At 52.6% G+C, this 18,950-nt stretch overlaps 1 protein-coding gene across 1 annotated transcript in view; it reads right to left on the reverse strand.

Moving 5' to 3' along the window:
- Positions 1–12,802: 12,802 nt before the first annotated feature.
- SAMM50 (SAMM50 sorting and assembly machinery component) overlaps positions 12,803–18,950 on the reverse strand; it is a 30,320-nt gene continuing 24,172 nt past the window's right edge. The window contains exons 14-15 of the mRNA XM_055565797.1: positions 17,864–18,005; positions 12,803–13,007 (exon numbers count right to left, since the gene is read on the reverse strand). Coding sequence (XP_055421772.1) covers positions 12,962–13,007; positions 17,864–18,005 — 188 coding nt within the window. The 3' untranslated portion in view covers positions 12,803–12,961. The remainder of the gene's footprint in view (positions 13,008–17,863; positions 18,006–18,950) is intronic.

The following is an 18,950-nucleotide window of genomic DNA, read 5'->3' on the forward strand; positions in this document are numbered from 1 at the left end:
TTGCTTCTCTGACTTGACTCCCTCCCAGGCCCAGCGGCTTACCTCCTTCTTGGTGTCTCTCCGTTCCCTGGAGGCCCTTCTGGTTGAGTCATCACACTGGGTGACGTAGGTGTTTGTCACATTTACTTATTCATTCGTTTGCTCGTTCATTCATTCAACAAGCATATCAAGTGCCTGCTCGTATAGAGCTTCCATTCTAGGGGACGAAAGCTCACACACACACAGAGTTCGAATGGAAGGTTGTCATAAGTGAAGGGCAGGTATGCAGGTTTATGGGAATCCCCTGGTGGTCCAGTGCTTAGGACTCGGAGCTTTCCCTGCCTGGGGTATGGGTTTGATAAGGTCCCACGAGCCACGTGGCCAAAACAAAAAGTTATGTGGGTTTAAACACCACATTGACATTAACGATTCCCACACTTCCCTCTTTGGTCCCGTAGCCACTGGGCTCCAGATCCACAAACCTCAGGGGTTAGCAAACGACCAGCCCAGATATCCAGCCTGTGCCTGTTTTATAAGATCTGAGACCTAAGGGTGGTTTTTAAATAGTGAAAATATATCAACAAAAGAATGTTTCCTGGCAACTTTTTGCTCTTTTTCTTATTTTTTTTTCTTTTTTAACAATCAGATTCTTTGCCACTATGGCAGATTTTAACATAAGAATAATCATGCTCCTTGGAGAAATGAACACATCTTTTTTTTTTTGGCTGCACCATGCAGCAAGCAAGATCTTAGTTCCCCAAACAGGGAGCGAAACTTCTCCCCTTACATTGGAAGTGTGGAGTCTTAACCACTGGGCTTCCAAGGAAGTCCCATGAACACATCTTTTAAATGCTTGATTTTTCTTTAATTCTGCTACCAATTATTTGGATATATTAACCCAGAATATTTGAGAGAACTGTCTTTTAAATAGAAGTTTACTACTTCCCTGGGAGTTCAGACAGTAAAGAATCCGCTTACAATGCAGGAAACTTGAGTTGGATCCCTGGGTCAGGAAGAGCCCCTGGAGAAGGGCATGGCAACCCACTCCAGTATTCTTGCCTGGAGAATCCCATGGACAGAGGAGCCTGGCGGGTTTCAGTCCATGGGGTCACAGAGTCAGACACGCCTGAGTGACTAACATTTGCACACTTGACACTCCAGAGCAAGGGGCCTTAGAGACTGTGGGTGCTGTGCGAGGCTTATGTTCATTGCTGGATTTGAAACTTGTGTAGAACTTGGAACATTCTTTATCCTGAAGACTTTTGTTTGCGGGTCTAGTGTGCCTTATTAATTTCAGAGATCTATTATTCATTTCCCCGCAGAGCAGTCAGGAACTTGCAAGAGAATCACTAACTTCGGCTCCCGTCACCGTGTCTCCCTGAACCATCCGGACTCCGACAGGCACCGCCCGGCAGCCTTGCGTGGGAGCTGTCAGATCTGGAGTCAGGCTTGATGAAAGAGCTGCTTTCCTTCCCGGCCTTTACCAATCTTCTGAGCTCTGTGTGCAGTTCAAATCGATTCCACTTGTTTTCCAGGCTGTCTTGGCATTTCCATCTCATTCCTGAAGAAGGCAAGCTATAGATTTTCATGTATACGTCTTAGGATAAACATTAAGATTGGATCCGACTTAAATCGCTAAATAACACACACCTCGCCTATCTCATCCGAGTTTTTCTTTTAAAACAACATATTTTTTTAATAGAACCTGCCTGACAAACACCTTCGGCCATGTGATCAAGGCCGATGTCATAGCGGTCAGCCACGGTGACAGCATGTGCCCTGATGGGATGGGATGAAAATGACAATTTGCCCCTGTGGTCATCGCCCTCAAGCCCACAACTCCAGTCTAATCAGGAGAAAAACAGCAGGCAAACTCCAGTTGCTTCCGCACAACCGGCCCAGGCCTCCGCCAAGCTGTCAAGGTCATCCAAAAAAAGGGAAGTCTGAGAGATCGTCACCACCAGAGGAGCTAAGGAGACAGGACAACTGGGGTCATGTGGGACCTGGACCAGGAAAGTACATCGAGTGAAAACGAAGAAAATCTGAGACTAGACGAGTTAATGGTAACGTGTTCGTGGGGGTTCATCAGTTGTAACAAACGGACCCAGACTAATGTGATGAATGTAATTAATTGCTCATTAATAATTGCAATAATTGCTCATTAATAATGAATGTGATTAATGGGCTCATTAATGTGGGAAAGCTGGGTGAGGGCGGTATGGAAACTCTGCCCTCTTTTCAAAATGTATCTGTAAACATAGAACTGTAAGGCGGAAGGCTCAGTTTTAAAAAGTTCATCATCGATTTTTAAAGAGCTGGGTTACTCTTTTCACCTTCATTTCAAAGGAAAGATTTCCACTTTCCAAGTTTTCAAAGCTCATAAGGAAGTCCGCTGGGGAATCTGTTATGAGCAGGCAGCAGCCTTCTCCGTCCTCTGTCCCCACCCAAAACCTTTGCAAATCAATTAGATATTTTTAGAATCCTTTTGGATCCGTGGTTCTTAATTTCCCTTAAATGGACTTCAGGTGTTAACCCTCCTGAGTGTTCTGGCTTCGTCAGCAGACACGAGCAGTTGCAAGCGAACCGAGGGGACGCTGCGGGGACCCAGGGGAGCGGCCATGCGCAGACGGGGTGCCCTCCGAAAAGACATCAACAGTCCACCTGAGAGCTTGCTCACCTGTCCCGGCACCTGCTGCCGGCAGGGGGCGTTCAGGTCTCGAGATGCATTTGCCCTTCCTCTGCCTTTGGCTCAGCCTCTCGGTGACCGACGTCCACCCTCAGCAAACACTTAGTTTCTTTTTTTTTTTAAGTTACTCAAGCCCAGAAGAGGTGGGACTTGTTTCCTTATGTTCTCTGACAAGAGAATGACATGCAGAGAAATGAGCTCTTTTCCAGCTCCAGAGTCTCAGACACCAAGGACTGGGGAGGACTGTGTGTCAGTGGGGGTGTACGGAGAAGCAGAACCAAACCAATCAATACATGTGTCTCAGGAGGGATAGACAGATGTAGTCTTCTCCTATATAAATAGAGAGAGACAGAGACAGATCCCAGGGCGGGTGTCAGCCAGCCCATTAAGGATCCGAATAAAACAAAAGTTGGAGGAAAAAAGAAGTTGCCCTGTTTCCTGCCTCTCTGTTGAACTGGGACATCGCCTCTCCTCCTCTCCTGCCCCTCAGCTGGATTTGCACCCCAGCTCTGCTGGTTCTCAGACCCTGGGACTTGGACTGAATTATGCCACCAGCCTTCCCGAGTCTCTAGCTGGCAGACAGCAGATAGGGACTTCTCAGCCTGTGTAATGGAGTGAGCCAATTCCCTGTATTAAATCTCCTTTTATATGTATATATATCCTACTGATTCTGTTTTCCTGGAGAGTCCTGTCTTTGTTCAGTCGGTAAGTTATGTTCAACTCTTTGCAACCCCAGGGACTGCAGCATGCCAGGCCTCCCTGTCCATCACCAACTCCTGGAGTTTGCCCAAGTTCGTGTCCACTGAATCAGTGATGCCATCCAACCATCTCATCCTCTGTCGTCCCCTTCTCCTCCTGCCTTCGATCTTTCCCAGCATCAGGGTCTTTTCCAAGGAGTCGGCTCTTCGCATCAGGTGGCCAAAGTATTGGAGCTTCAGCTTCAGGATCAGTCCTTCCAATGAGTATTCAGGGTTGATTTTCTTTACAATGGACTGGTTTGATGTCCTTGCAGTCCTAAGGCCTCTCAAGCGCCTTCTCCAGCACCACAGTTTAACTCCTGGAAATGCCCAGCTACTCTCCCCCTGAGGCCTTTGTATAGGCTGTTCCTCTTCCTACTTGCTGTTCCCTTCACCTGCTGCCCTGCCTGCTTGCTTCTCCTTCCTCACATCTCAGCTTAAGTGTCCAGTCTTCAGAGAAGCCTCTTTGGACCCCACAGAACAGGATCAACACACTCCTCCAGTACCTTTCTGGATCTCTGAGACCCACTGGAGAGTCAGCCCGGGCTCCCCCGGGGTGTTGGGGACAGGCGGGGGGCGGGGGGGCGGTGGGACCACAAGACTGAGGGGGAGCTGACTCTCAGAGAGGACAAGGGGCAGGCCCCGCAGAACAGAGGACCAGTGGCTGGCAGCTACAGGTCACTGGAAATGGCCAGGGGCAGCGGGCACCCGGGGCAGGACAGGGATGAGGGATGAGCAGACACGAGAGGCCCGGGGTATTCGGGGATAAATAAGGAGGCCGCGTGGATGGATTACGGGTTGGGGGTGGGGAGGCTCCTTGCACTCCTGCTCCAAGCCCAGCACCAAGCACGTGTGTTGAGTGAATGAGCAAACGAACAGAGGAAGTGAGGATTCAAGGCCTCTGGCTCCTGGCTCCTGAGCACGAGCTTTTCCTGTTCCCCACACCCGGAAGGGCCAGAGGAGGCTGTTTCCAGACAGACAGGAGGCGAGGCCGAGCCCAGAGCTGAGGCCGCGGGGATGGGAAGGGTCAGAGTCCCGGTGGCTCGGTCCTGGCCTGGCACTGCAGCCGGTTCCTATCGGTGCTCAGGTGAGGGCTGTGCATGCAAGCTTGCGGATGAACCCGACCTCACCTTTACTGGAGCAGCAGCTCAGAAGTCTCACCCCGTCGGATCTCAGCACGTCCCCCTGTTAAGGACAGCATGTCCACTTTTACCCCTGCGTGTTCAATGTCAACTCACACCACGGTCTCCTGACTGTGTTCTAATACTTCCAGCCGTGGCTCTGTCTGCTTAGTGTTTCAGGGAAATTACGTTTAGATGAGCGGTAATTTCTGGGTATGATAATAAGATTGAAGCCGTTGTACTTGGGTCTCTGACTCAGTCTAGGGAGGTCACCTTCTATTTCACATGACGGATGGAGCCAGGCTGGCTATTATCTCAGCCAGGCGAAGTCGGAATATTTTAATTGACCAAGCCCATCTATCTAGTGACAGAGTAGAAAATGCTTCCTTTGTTAGAAATGGATTGATGGAAAAGGAGGAAAAACTGGGTAGAGAGGCTGCAATTTTCATAGTTGATCCAGATTCGTAGAATGTACGTTCTTCTCAAAAATGATTACTGTTTATTTCCCCAGCAGGATAATGCACGAACCGTCTTTGTTCTTTAAAGTTATCTAATGATTTGGCAAAGGAATCCGGTAATTTATTCATCAGGGGAACGCCATGTAGAGTCACAACCAGGCTTGGGGACGAGGTGACCATCGGGCCCTCTGGCAGAGCATCCTTTGTGCTTCAAGGCGGCTGGTTTGACCTCAGGAAAGCAGAGTCGAGACGGCTTCCCACGGTTCACTTCTCAGACCCACATGTATGAGTGTAAACGTAAAACATGCCTACATTTTATTCCAAATTTAAACCAATCTTTTCTCTTTACGGTACACCCAGGTGATAATTCAGGAAAGATTCAAAATTTCTCCCCTGCTCACACCACGTTCTGGATGGTATTTACAATCCAAGCTAAAGCCCACCCACTCCATCCTCATCCCTACTCCCACCCACCCCAATGCGGATAGCGGGTCTCAGCCCCTACTGTGTGTCAGGCCCTCCACGTACATTTCCTCCAACACAGAGGTTCCACCAGCCCCATTTCACAGAAGAGAAATGTGAGGGCAGGGAGGGGAACATGGTTTATATCTGGTAATAAAAGGAGGGTTTTTAATTCCCAGCTTGTCCCTCAGCAAAGACAAGAGTCCCTTCTCACTCAGGTCCATACAGGGCCCTCACAAGTACTCTAGGAATTACTCCAGTGCAAATATTGGATCATTTTCTGGGGAAGACCTCTACAGGCTGAGATGACTTTGTCTGTTTGTTTGTTTGGGGGGTGGGGCACAACTCATGGCTTGCAGGATCTTAGTTCCTTGACCAGGGATTGAACAGTGGAAGCCTGAAGTCCTAACCACTGAACCGCCAGGGAAGTCCCTGAAATAACTTGCTTTGGATGACAATAGATCAGGGTTTCTCAATGTGTGGTCCGTGGGCCCCCGGGGGCCCCTGAGACTTTCAGAGCGTTTTCGAGGTCAAAGCAATTTTTATAACACTAGTGAATGAGTGATAGTTGCTCAGTCGTGTCTGACTCTTTGCAAACCCATGGACTGTATGACCCCAGACTATACGGGCAATGGAATTCTCCAGTCCAGAATACTGGAGTGGGTAGCCTTTCCCTTCTCCGGGGGATCTTCCCAACCCAGGGATCGAACCCAGGTCTCCCACATTGCAGGCAGATTCTTTACCAGCTGAGGTACAAGGGAAGCCCACTAAGATGTCAACAAAGATTCATATAGTCAAAGCTACGGTTTTTCCAGTAATCATGTATAGATACGAGAATTGGACCATAAAGAAGGCTGAGCGCCGAAGAATTGATGCTTTGAATTGTGGTGTTGGAGAAGACTCTTGAGAGTCCCTTGGACTGCAAGGAGATCAAACCAGTCGATCCTAAAGGAAATCAACCCTGAATATTCACTGGAAGGACTGATGCTGAAGTTGGAGCTCCAGTACTTTGGCCGCCTGATGTGAAGAGCCCACTTAACTGGAAAAGACACTGATGCTGGGAAAGATTGAGGGCAAGAGGAGAAGAGGGCAAGAGGATGAGATGGTTGGATGGCATCACCGACTCCATGGACATGAGTTTGAGCAACCTCTGGGAGACAGTGAAGGACAGGGAAGCCTGGCGTGCTGCAGCTCATGAGGTTGCAAAGAGTCAGACACGACTGAGTGACTGAACAACAACAAAGATGTTCCCTGGTGATTCAGTTCCCTGGGGTGATACGTGCACTCACGCAAGCACGATAGTGGGTACAAGCGCTGGGGCCTGGACACGGGGCAGGGCTGAGCCCCAGCCCGCACTCGAGGTCACTGTATCCTACACCCTGGGACTGAAGCAAAAATGCCAGGTTCACTGGAGAACACCCTTGGTGAGGCAGAAACACTGGATTTCATTAAATTCCAGCCCTTTAACATTCTGTGCGCTGACACAGGGGGCACAGAGGCACGTCTGTCTCAGGGAAAAGCCGAGTGGCTGGGCTGGGGGAAAACAGCCACTCTTCCCATGGAGCGTCAATCATTGTTACTTAAGGAATGACTGATGACCTGGGGTTATTCAGATGGGTTGCTTGGCAGACGTTTCCTTAAAAATGAATGAAGTGAGCTTCAAGGAAAGCAACTAACAGAATTTGCTGCCAAGGAGAGCATGGGAGCTTTCACGTGAAAATTGGAACTTGGAGAAACTTGTATCTGCCACTGTGAGCTTGGCAGCTTCGCAATACTTAAACGATTCTTCTGATGAGAGCAGTGGTGACATTAAAGAATGCGATCTTTTAATTTTGCATAATCATGCCATGGGTCAGTATTTGGAAGATTTGCACGACTTTGTGGGCCAGTATTTCCCAAATGACCACTGTATGATGCTACAAAAATCGTGCCTGGGTAGCAGACCCAGTTACAGTGCCAGAGGGACCCATGGACCTGATGTAACTGAGTGTGAGAAGCCACTGATGTGATTTCAGATTCCAACTGGCAACTAACCTTTGAAAAACCACCACTTGTTGAGTTTTGGTGAATTATCAAAGAATATTCAGCCAAGTCATCTGAAAAGACTATTAAAGTAACCACCTCTAAGGACTTCCCTGGAGGTCCAGCGGTTAAGAATCTGCTTTCCAATGCAGGGGACGGGGGTTTGATCCCAGTAGGGAAACTAAGATTCCACAGGCTTGAGGAGCAGTTAAGCCCGTGCACCACAATGAATATTAAAAAAAAATACTCTCCTCTTTTCCAAATACCTATCTATATGAGGTTAGCGTTTCTTATATACCTAAACCACGCTAAGTGCAAGAGATTGATGCAGAAGTAGATATAAGAAACCCTGTATTGTTGAAGACACCTAATAAAGAGATTTGCAAAATGGCAAAACAATGCCACTCTTGTCACTCTATTTTTTTGGAATAGTTTCCTCCCGCCCACCCCCATAAAATGTTATGTATGTTAGCAAGCAATGGGTTTGTTATTTTTAAATGAATTATGTTTTTCAAAATTTTGTCTTAATTTCTAGTTCAGTAAGTATTCGTATCCATCTACATAAACAAAAGCTCTTTGGAGGGTCCTCCAAAATTTTTGGCAGGGTGAAGGAGTCCACAGGCCAAAAAATCTGAGAAACGCAGTCGTACACAATCATCTGAAGAGATCAGTAAAAAGATAAAAGAGGCAATATTTAGTTATTGTCCCTGAGATTAAATGTTGGTGCTGTGAACAAGCTTTTAAAAACGGTCTAATAAGTGGTTGTGTCATGGAGATCATTGACCATGTAAATATTTCATGAAGCGGTACTGATGGCTTGGGAGAGAATTTCTGGGTAAGCATCATCTGGTTCAGAAAATGCTGCATCTGGCTGGGGTTCGAGTCCAGTCTGAATCACAAAGTACCCACTGCTTTCTCCTTGTATCTAATGTTGAAACACAGGCAGAGCGATCGACAGTGTTACATGTCAGCTCCGAGTTACACGGGGGCATAAAGCCTCAGAAAACCCACAGGCAGCATCCTTGGGACCCCGGGAATACAGCACCTGAAGGGACCAAACCCAAATCCTGTCCTTTGACAGAAGAGGGCCGTAGCCAGAGGGAAGGAGTGGGTGGGGCTGGTGAAGAGCCCTAAGGACCAGAGCAGCATCATGACGTGGGGCCCATGGTTATCCACCTTCCGTGCCTCGTCCCTGGACACGCGCAGGTGCTCCCACTTCTGACGGGCCCATGGCAGGAACTATATAGATGCTAAAACAGTCAAACAGGGCCCATGGGCACCCAGGGGTGATGTGTGCTAAAGGAGAACCACTCCCAGCTCCAGCCCTCTGCTGCCTGTAGCAATGAAGACTTCTTGTCATCCGACCCACTTCTTTAGAGAAACTAGAAATGGAAATCTTGGGTACAGCCACCTGATTTATTTATTTTTTGGCTGCGCCGGGTCTTCGTTGCTGCATGTGGGATCTTTAGTTTTGACAGGTGAGCTCTTAATTGCACCACGTGGGATCTAGTTCCCCGACCAGGGATCAAACCTGGCCGCCCCTCCCCACCCCCACCCACCCCCCCGCCACCCTGAATTGGGAGCATAGAGTCTTAGCCACTGCACCACCTTAGGAAGTCCCCAGCCACCTGATTTCAAACATTTCATTTTCTTTCAAGCGCAGCTCTCTGCTTTTTGTTCTAGACTAAGGCATCTACTTCTTTGGTGATCTTTAACATAATGCTGAAGCTGAAGCTCCAATACTTTGGCCACCTGATGCAAAGAACTAACTCACTGGAAAAGACCCTGAGGCTGGGAAAGATTGAGGGCAGGAGGAGAAGGGGACGACAGAGGATGAGATGGTTGGATGGCATCACTGACTCAATGGACATGAGTCTGGGTAGGCTCCAGGAGTTGGTGATGGACAGGGAGGCCTGGCGTGCTGTAGTCCATGGGGTCTCAAAGAGTCAGACACGACTGAGCGACTGAACTGAACTGAACCCACAGTGCATTTGAGCACATCTAATTACCCTAAAGGTAGGTTTATCTGGTCTTAAGCAAATTCACATGGAATTTAGAAAGATGGTAATGACAACCCTGTATGCGAGACAGCAAGAGACACAGGTGTATAGAACAGTCTTTTGGACTCTGTGGGAGAGGGAAGAGGGGGGATGATTTGGGAGAATGGCATTGAAATATGTATATTATCATATGTGAAACGAATCGCCAGTCCAGGTTTGATGCAGAATACAGCATGCTCGGGGCTGGTGCACTGGGATGACCCAGAAGGATGGGATGGGGAGGGAGGTGGGAGGGGGGTTCAGGATGGGGAACACATGTACACCCGTGGTGGATTCATGTCAATGTATGGCAAAACCAATACAATATTGTAAAGTAACTAGCCTCCAATTAAAATAAATAAATTTATATTAAAAAAAAAAAGCAAGCTCACAAACTAAAGAGAATTCTTAGCTTCAGGAGCTGTGGGGGTATGAGGAAGATGTCAAAAGTGCAGGGTCTATGCCAGAATCAGCCTCAGGGGAAGTGTGGCCTGACCTTCGCCAGCAGGGCCTGCTTGACTGTCCTTTGCTCCAGTGACCGAGACCCCTGTAGCACAGCCTGTCTCCTCCTTGGATAGTAAAAGCCTTGCAGACAACAGACAGGAGGGAGGGGGTTGGCGGGGCGGGACACGGGTGGCTGGCGGCTCAGCTCCAGGAGCACGTGGCTGATGCAACTTGTGTAAAAGGTCAGCGTGCGAGGGCAGTGACCGCCACGATGCATCACGGATGGGTTTTCTTCTGCAGGCACTGAGACAACTATCTTTGCTGAAGCTAGCCTCGGTCATATGCACAACATGACTGGCCCAGCATGTTTCCAGCAAGGGAGACGGCTGCGTTCCCCTTCAGAATGAAGACATGGAGGGCTTCATGTCTTGGCCCATTCCTTTGCAGAGTGACGTGAAACCCTGATTGAACAAATATTGAACTCCGGTCTAATCCCAAAAGCTCAGGTATTTAGAGAAAAATGAAGTCAAATTAAGATGCAAAGGGAATTCCCTGGTGGTCCAGTGGTTAGAGCTTGGTGCTTTCACTGCTGAGCAGCGGCCGCAGGTTCGATTCCTGGTCAGGGAACTAAGACCCCACAAGGTGGGAGGCGCAGCCACAGAGACTAGCGGAGGCAGGGTGGTGCTCTTCACGCTCCTTTTTATGACATCTTTTGCTCTAAACAGCAGCTATGAAGCTCAGTCCACAGTGAACCGGCCTGGGCTCTGGTCTTCTAGCACTTTGTGAAGGGCTCCTGGCTTCCTGCTCCAGTCTGCCCACTGAACCCCACCGAGAAGGGACAGAATTCTGATCTCACCCCGTGTCTCCACTGCTTCCACTCCACCCTGTGAAGCAGCCTGAGAAGCGTGTTTGCCACTGAAACCCGCTCCTGACCCAGCAGATGGCCGACCTGCTGCGCTTTCATTGAGGAGCTAGGCTGGCGGCCCGAGGTGACCCGGCCCTGCGTGATTAAAGATGCACCGTTTCAAAAGTGACTTCTTTTTGGATTCTCCACCAAAGTGGGAGATGAATTCACAAAGGTCATGGAGTCTGAGAGTCTGGGTTACCTGGATTTTTACTGTTCCTAATTTGTAGTCTGAACACAACAAAGTCCTACTGTGGGTTTCTAATTTTGCCACAAGTATCGATGTGAAACTGGAAACAATAAAGCAACTCAGGGGAAAAAAAGTATATTCTCCCAGATTCCCAACTATTAAGAGAGGTAAAATTTTCTCCTTAAGTATCCTCAGCAAAATCTCCATAGTTCACGTGGGCTGTGAGGGGGGAGATACGCCTCGGAGGCCTGAGCACAGGTGGGTCCCTGGACTTGGGCGCCCTTGGCGGGAATATTAACCAGGTAACGGGAGGATGAAGCTGAGGGGCACTGAGCCCCAGCCGGGGGCGTGGGGGTTGGGAGGGATATCTGATAGCAAACTCTGGCTAAGGCCCACTGGGGCAACACCTGCACCCCTGGACATTTTTACGTTTTTAGAAGAATTCAAAGGAGGTTTAAATTGTTAAAACTTTCTTCTCATGTGGCTAATTAAGTCTACCCTAAAATATTACTTTGAGAAATAGATACTAGGTGTGTTAGGCAGGATAAAGTTTCCCCAAAGATGCCCACATTCTAACTCCTGGAACCTGTGGGTATCTGACTCAGTGTGGCTGGGGCATTATTAGATTGTGGTAGAACTGAGGCTGCTGACCACCTGATGGTAACATCAGACCAGCCTGGAGTGCCCGGGTGGGCCCAGAGACGAGGCAAAGAGTCAGAGGGAGACGGAAGATTGAGCTGCGGCATTGAAGACACAGGAAGGGGCCATCAGCCAGGGATCGTGGGCGCCTCAGGAAGCTGGGGAAGGTCAGGAAACCGACCCTCCCCTGGAACGTCCAGCAGGCACGCAGCCCTGCAGACGCCTGGTTTCAGGCCAGCAAGACCCATTTTGGACTCCTGGCGTATGGACTGCAAGGAGACGGCTCTGTGTTACGCTGAGCCTCTAAGTCCGTGGTGCTTTGTTAGGGCAGCACGGAAGCGGATTCACGCGTCTTTAACACGAGGCGACTGCGCCTCGCTCCCTGCCTCCCTGACATCAGGCTGGTTCATCCTTCAGGGCGCTCACACTGGCTGAGATGACCCTGTGCCTGCAGCCCTGCACAGGCCCTTCTCAGCCGGCACTGAGTCAGAGCACACACACCCCCTAGCGGCGGGCTCTGCGGATCGCTTCATGGAGAATGCCCATCGCAGTCATGAGAATTTGAGGCGGGGGCTCACAGAAGCTTTGAGAAACAGCCCAGATAGACTATTTCAGTCAATCCACCAAAAAATATAATAGTAATGATGATAATGAGAGTTGTTAGTCACTTAGTCCTGTCTGACTCTGAGACCCTATGGACTGTAGCCCGCCAGGCTCCTCTGTCCATGGGACTCTCCAGGCAAGGATACTGGAGTGGGTTGCCATGCCCTCCTCCAGGGGATCTTCCCGACCCAGGGGTCGAACCGGCATCTGCTGCACTGGAGGCAGAAGCTTCGCTACGGAGCCAGCCACCAGGGAAGCCCAGGGATGAGGATAATAATCACTCTTTCTAATGCTGTTTTACAGTTTGCACACAGCCATCCCATTGCTGATTCCACCTAATCTGTGGCAACTGAGCACTGAGACCTGAAGAGTCTGGGACGAAAGGGGAATCGGGAGGCGACTGGCCGGCCCCCCACCCGGCGGCACGCATGAAGGAAGGCGCACAAGGCCACCTGACCTCAGAGGAAGCGGCACGAGCAGCCTTGGAGAGGAAATCCCATCCACGACACAGCTGAGGATCTGTATTTGAAAATTTATTGACATGGTTTCCCACAAGGACTGCAGTCGAAGGATCCGTGAAGTGTGTCTGTCTGGAGAGAGAGTGTGGCCCCGAGAATCTCAGTGCTGCCTGGGTCCTGGAGCCGCTGCTGGGGGGGCCGGAGGATGCGCTGCATCCACTACAGGAACCTGATCCCAGCTCCGAACTGGACGCCGTCACAGATCCTGGAAAACAAAGTGCTTTCTCTTAAGGCAGGAAGTCAAAGCTCAGGTCTGCTCTGCTTGCCCCGCCGCTGTCGGCGCCAGAGACATGCACGGCTCAGACACAAGGCCCGCGGCCCTGCCTCTCGGGAGGCCCGGGCCCTCCTGGCCTCCCGGCCTCACCCGCTGGCTCTGGCCGCTCCCTCCTCCACCTTTGGAGGATGGACGAGGGAACGAAACGGGAAACACAAATCCCCCTCCCTGCTTCCTCCTCTACTCCTGTTTCCCCAGTCCTGACCCAAGTGAAGACAACAGGGGGACCTCGGAGCGAAACAGTCACCAACAACAAAACTCTGGTGTGGGCGGTGGAGGTGGGTTGGGGGGGAAGCTTTGTTTCCCCTAAGGTCACCAGGCTACCAGGATGACCCAGGGAGGTCGGGGAGGGAGCTGGGAGGAGCGCAGAAACCAGAAGAATCCCAGGGTCTGGCAACAGCAGAACCCACAGCCCCACAGGGTTTGCCCCGACCACCGCTTTGCAGCCTGCTCCTCTCGCAGGAAAGGAAGGACGCAGGAGGTCACGTGGGTTGCAGCATCTGCCACCCACTGAAACTTTCACAGGTTCCCTTCTGTGCGCTGTTGATCACCAGCTGACAGGCCCCTGGGCCTGAGTTCAGATGGGCAAGGGGGCCGAGCAGCGAGGAGGCGGCTGTGGTCACGGCAGGGTCCTGGGAGCCGAGCTCCACACCCAGACCGCACGCGTGCCCGAGGGCCCGGCAGTGTCCATGACGGCCTGGCCCCTGTGCCAGCCGCACGCAGCACACAGGCTGAGAATCACCGGCCGAGGTGCGTTCCTGGGACCCCCCCCAGCGATGTCAATGCCCACCGGGCCAAGAACCGCTCCCCAGCACGGAAGGTGGTCTCCTGCACTGCCCACCTGCTGGCCAGGCTCAGAGGCAGGACCAGGGCTGTATGGTCCTGGGGTCACAACACCAGGAAACAGAAGCTTCCAGCGAAAGCGTAGTTCCAAATCCCAACCGGCAGTTGATGACGATATGTTTGTGGAACACGGCGTGTTTTTGCAAGTTCTGACAGTTTCCAGAAAAACTGGACAAGAACAGCCCCCTCACTGAGAGGAAAGCTGATGTTCCACTGTCACAAGGCCTGTGCCTCCCGCTCCCCGTCCTTAGAACTTAAGACGCAGGAAAGCTGACAGAAAGTGGTTTTCAGCCTGACTGTGAGCGGGGAGACAAAATAACCTGATCAATTAAGAGACTCGAGACAGAGAAACACTGCTGTTGCCAGTGACCGCCTGCAGGGTCAAGGGTGCTCACTGACCGACGGCGTCAGCAGAAGTCACCTGACCGGAAGGGACGGCCACAGTCCAGCCCCAGCGTGACCCTGAGTAAACCTCACCGCTGTCCTTAAATGGCAAAGACCCACAGTCAGGACACAACTGTGTTTGCACAGCTTAATTCCGCTGAGATCCAAACGTGTCTTTACCTTTTATATTTTCGGGTCCATAAAAGGGGGTCCAATGCCTACATTCGCTATTTAGGAAAACGTCTGAAAACAGGCTACAAGATAAAAATAAGTCAAGTCCTAGGCTTACACGGTTCAGAAACAAGCAGGCATTCCCATAAAGGCTCGTTTACTTGAACTATATAAACAGATTAAACAACTTTACAAGTGCATGTTTATGTTCAGAGACTGTATAAACAGGTCATTGGAAAGATACCCGCTACACATACCCAGAACGGTGTCGCCGATGCCAGGAGCGTGGAGACGGCCTCACCAAACACCCCTCATCCTGTTCTGTGTCCCCTGTAACTTGTAAGCTTGTAACTCAGGAGGTGCCTCAGAAATCCCCCGTGTCTTCAGTCGCCCCCTCCCGCCGGCACGGTCTCCGGCCCTGCAGGGTCCCCCAGCATCAGGCTCCCATCCTCCCCCTGCAGGCCCCGGACCTGAATCTGGCACGGGCGACTCCGCGGGAGGCAGGCTGACGAGGGCCAGAACTCAGAGACCCTGGTGTGTGCCCGAGGGGAAAAGGCCAGAGGAGACACGAGGGGACGAGAGTGCCCGGAACTCAGTCCCCGCCCGGCATCAAGGCCGCCCCGCGCCTCGCTTCTGCCCCTGCAGAAGGGGTGCAAGTTGGCGCCCGCAGGCATCTCCTGCTTGCAGAGCCTGCGAGGAGAGTGGACCCAGCCGGGCTTCCTCAGAGCCTCGGATTCTGGGAGCACAGTGACACCCAGTGGCCTCAAAGGACGCTGCAACCACACTTCCAGTCGGAAGGATGGGAGGCCTCCCCAGAGCCAGCAGGGTGGGCCCAGGTCACACAGCCAGGGACAGGCAGGGGCTGGCCCTGCAGCCCACCCACAGCGCAGCCAGTCGAGGGGCTGTGGCCACTCCTCCGCGGCTGACAGTCACGGTGAAACAGTAGAGCTACAGCAAAAACCCCACCCGCGTGTCCAGGCTCCCCTGAAACAAGGAACATCTATGACCTATTTACTTGTATGATCGGGACTAATATTACACACGGTTAATCTCCATCAAACAATCGTCATGGAAACAGCCTGGGTACTCTCTGAGACAGAGAAGCTGGTAGCGAGTCAAAGTGTAAATGAGGAGACAGAGACAGTTCTCATCTTTGCTTTTGCCCGCAGTGTGGCACAGCCTCACCGCAGGGGTCTCTGAGCAGGTGGGTGGGGTGCTGGGCTCCTCTGCTGGCATTGGGGGTGGAGGGAACGGCGCGCACTCTGGCCTCAGCAGGCTGGTGCTCCCTGGCACCCCTGACGGACACACACACCATCGTCCTGCTCACCCAGGCACATTATGGCTTGAGAAGCGCCGGCTGGGATGGTTCTCTGTGACTCCATCCCAGGGCGGGTGCAGGGTGAGCACCACACCTCGGCCGCTCCCTGCAAGGATTCAGTGAGCACCTGGGTATTACGCCAGGGAGCCCCGGGGCCACACCTGTGGCGGGCAGGTAAGATGTCACCTAGCGCACAAGCCTGGCTCTGGACAAAGTGCCCAATCCCCCACGCTGCACTCTCCCTGAAATCAGGACACGTCACCCACCTCTATTACATGTCTCCATCACAGTGAGCCAGGCGGCAGCCCCGGGCACACTGCAGACGGGGAGGGAGCGGGGGGACCCGGTGTGCTTCCCAAGGGAGCAGCTGGCCGGGGCGACTGCACCGGTCACAGCAGCAACATGAGGAACAACCAGCCCTGCTCACACCACACCGGACACGGCTCTGCACGTGAATGGGTGCTCACTCACTCAGTCCCCAAACCGGCAGAGCGACCGCTACCGCTAGCGCCCATTCTCGAGATGTGAAAACAGAGGCCTGCAAAGGTTACGCCCCTCACCCCAGGCCACACGGCCGCCGAGCTGCGCTCCAGGGCACACCCAGCCTGAGCACCCAGACCCTCCTCGGCTCAACAGGCAAGGCGTGGAGGGGCGTTAACCATGGTCAGAGCCGCAGACCCGCGAGGGCGTGGGGAGGAAGGGCTCCGACGTCACGGGGGGCCCCGGCCCGAGCCAGCCTTCCAGCGAGACGAGCAGGGCAGACTGCACTGGGCCAACGCCCACAGGGGACTCGGGTGATGGATGCTGACCTGCACCTAAGAGCACAGCCTTGTCAGAAGGTCCCTGACACGGCTCCTCCCAGAACACCGTCACCCAGCGCGCTGAGCGAAAAGAGGAGGGAGCAGAGGCGGCACGGGACCCCCTCCAACATCGCAGACCACAGCTTGGCACTGGACGCCTGGGCAACGATGACTCAGCATCACGGCGGATCACAGACAGAATGCCAAGGATAAAAACACACAGCCGTCGAGACTCTGAAGTGTGTGCGTGTGAAGATACTCAGAGGTTAACAGAAACATGTGGCCTCCCCACCCGCATAAGCTGAGGCCCGAACCCTAAGCTCACGTGATGGGACCTGGGGAGGTGACCCAGTCACCACAGATGAGGGAGCTTAGCCAGGACGGGGTCCTTGGTGGGCTCAGTGTCCCTGTGAGAAAAGACACCAGAGAGCTTGCTCTGTCCCCAGGTGAGGATGCAGAGAGAAGGGGCCATCCGCCAATCAGGAAGGGCACCCTGGGCCACAAACCGAACCTGCCAGCATCCTGACCCCAGCCTTCCCAGCCCCCAGACAGTGAGGAATCCACAGCTGCTCTCTAAGCTGCCAGTCCGTGGTATTACATACTATGATGATGATATCTCTAGGCTTCTTGAACTTTCTAAAATGCACACCAAACACTTTAAGAAACAGAATTAATTTCTTCTTCAGCACAAATCAATGACGGCTGGAGAAACTCCAGACAGCCGGTTCCTCTGCTGCCCAGAGAAGGCTCTGGAGGGCACAGAGCTGCGTCCACCCCAGCCTTTCGGGCTCCCGGCCTGCAAAGGCCCCATGGCAACACCTCATCCCCCTCAGCATAGACCAGCAGCGCGGGCCACCGCCTCCAGCCAGACCGCCCGGGGGGGTCCCGCTGCTCGGCAGCAAGTGCAAATAGCGTGAGGTGGGGGGACGAGGACACCCCACAGCCTGTCCTCCAAACCGGATGGAAAGAAAAACCCCGCGGAGGAAAATCCCTGTATTTTCACTCCTTTGCCAACTATTCAATTTCTCCTAAAGTCCTGAATCTTAAAGGCTGTTGGTGAAGTGACTGCTGCTGCTGAGTTGCTAAGTCGTGTCTGACTCTTTGTGACCCCATGGACTGTAGCATGCCAGGCTTCCCTGTCCTTCACGATCTTCTGGAGTTTGCTCAAACTCCTGCCCATCGAGTCGGTGATGCCAGTGATGAAGCAGGTTCAGACAGAGCACAGTGATGGGAGAGGGCCACGTGCCTCTCGAGAGGAGCCCTGCACCTACCTGTCCCCACGCTGCACGCCCATGGGGACGCAGTAGTTGAGCTCCAGCCGCGCGATGTTGCCCAGCCTGAGGACGATGCCCGCCCCGTAGGACCAGCGGATGCACTCGGCCAGCTTCCGGATGTGGGCTTTGGGGCCCTCCCCTGAAAAGAGAGGGGAGGGGGGCGTGACCAACCGCACGTGGCCCCCCACGCGCTGCCTGTGGATAGCCCCGGCTCTCTCCGCGTGGCCTCCGATCATCGTGAGAGCCAGGTCAAGCTCTCTGAGGAGAATGCACGAAAGTGACACCAGGTCCAAACTCAAGACAGGGCTGGGGACCGCACCACCTCGCCGCCCCAGGAGGACGCAGGTCTCTCAGTTCTCTGGGCCCGGCGCGTTCTGGTCCCTTTTCCGTATCCCCTGAGCACCCAGGAAGCCTGACTCCAAGCCTTGGTTTCCAGACACCTCCCACGTCTCTGCTGCTGGATATGTCTGTGCCCTTCACCCAGCCCTGAGCTCCAAGAGGAAGAGACCGGCTCCGTAGCCTTAACGACTGGCACAGAGTTATGTTTGCTCAAGAAATGTTTGCTAAATAAATACTTTTTTTTTTGGCAAGAGAGCACCAGATGATTTTCATGTTTCAGTCATTTGGCCAATCGCTTTACTCTGGGCATTGTATCAGGTGACGTAGGCATTGAAGGTGAGCACACGCGTGCATGCTCAGTCGTGCCCAGCTCTTCGTGACCCTATGGACCGTAGCCCACGAGGCTCCTCAGTCTGTGGAATTGTCCCAGCAAGAATACTGGAATGGGTTGCCATTTTCTCCTCCAGGGCATAGTTGGTACATTTAAAGATGACATAATCTAAACCAGGGGCTTCCCAGGTGGCTTAGGGGTAAAGAACCCGCCTGCCAATGCAGGAGACACGAGGGGCGAGGGTTCAATCCCTGGGTCGGGAAGATCCCCTGGAGAAGGAAGTGGCAACCCACTCCAGTATTCTTGCCTGGAAAATCCCCTGGACAGAGGAGCCTGGCGGGCCACAGTCCATGGAGTCAGACACGGCTGAGCAACTGAGCACAGCAATCTAAAGGAGAAAGACACCTACTCGCA

The sequence above is a fragment of the Bubalus kerabau genome, chromosome 1 (assembly GCF_029407905.1).
Source record: "Bubalus kerabau isolate K-KA32 ecotype Philippines breed swamp buffalo chromosome 1, PCC_UOA_SB_1v2, whole genome shotgun sequence".
NCBI classification, from domain to species: Eukaryota; Metazoa; Chordata; class Mammalia; order Artiodactyla; family Bovidae; genus Bubalus; species Bubalus kerabau.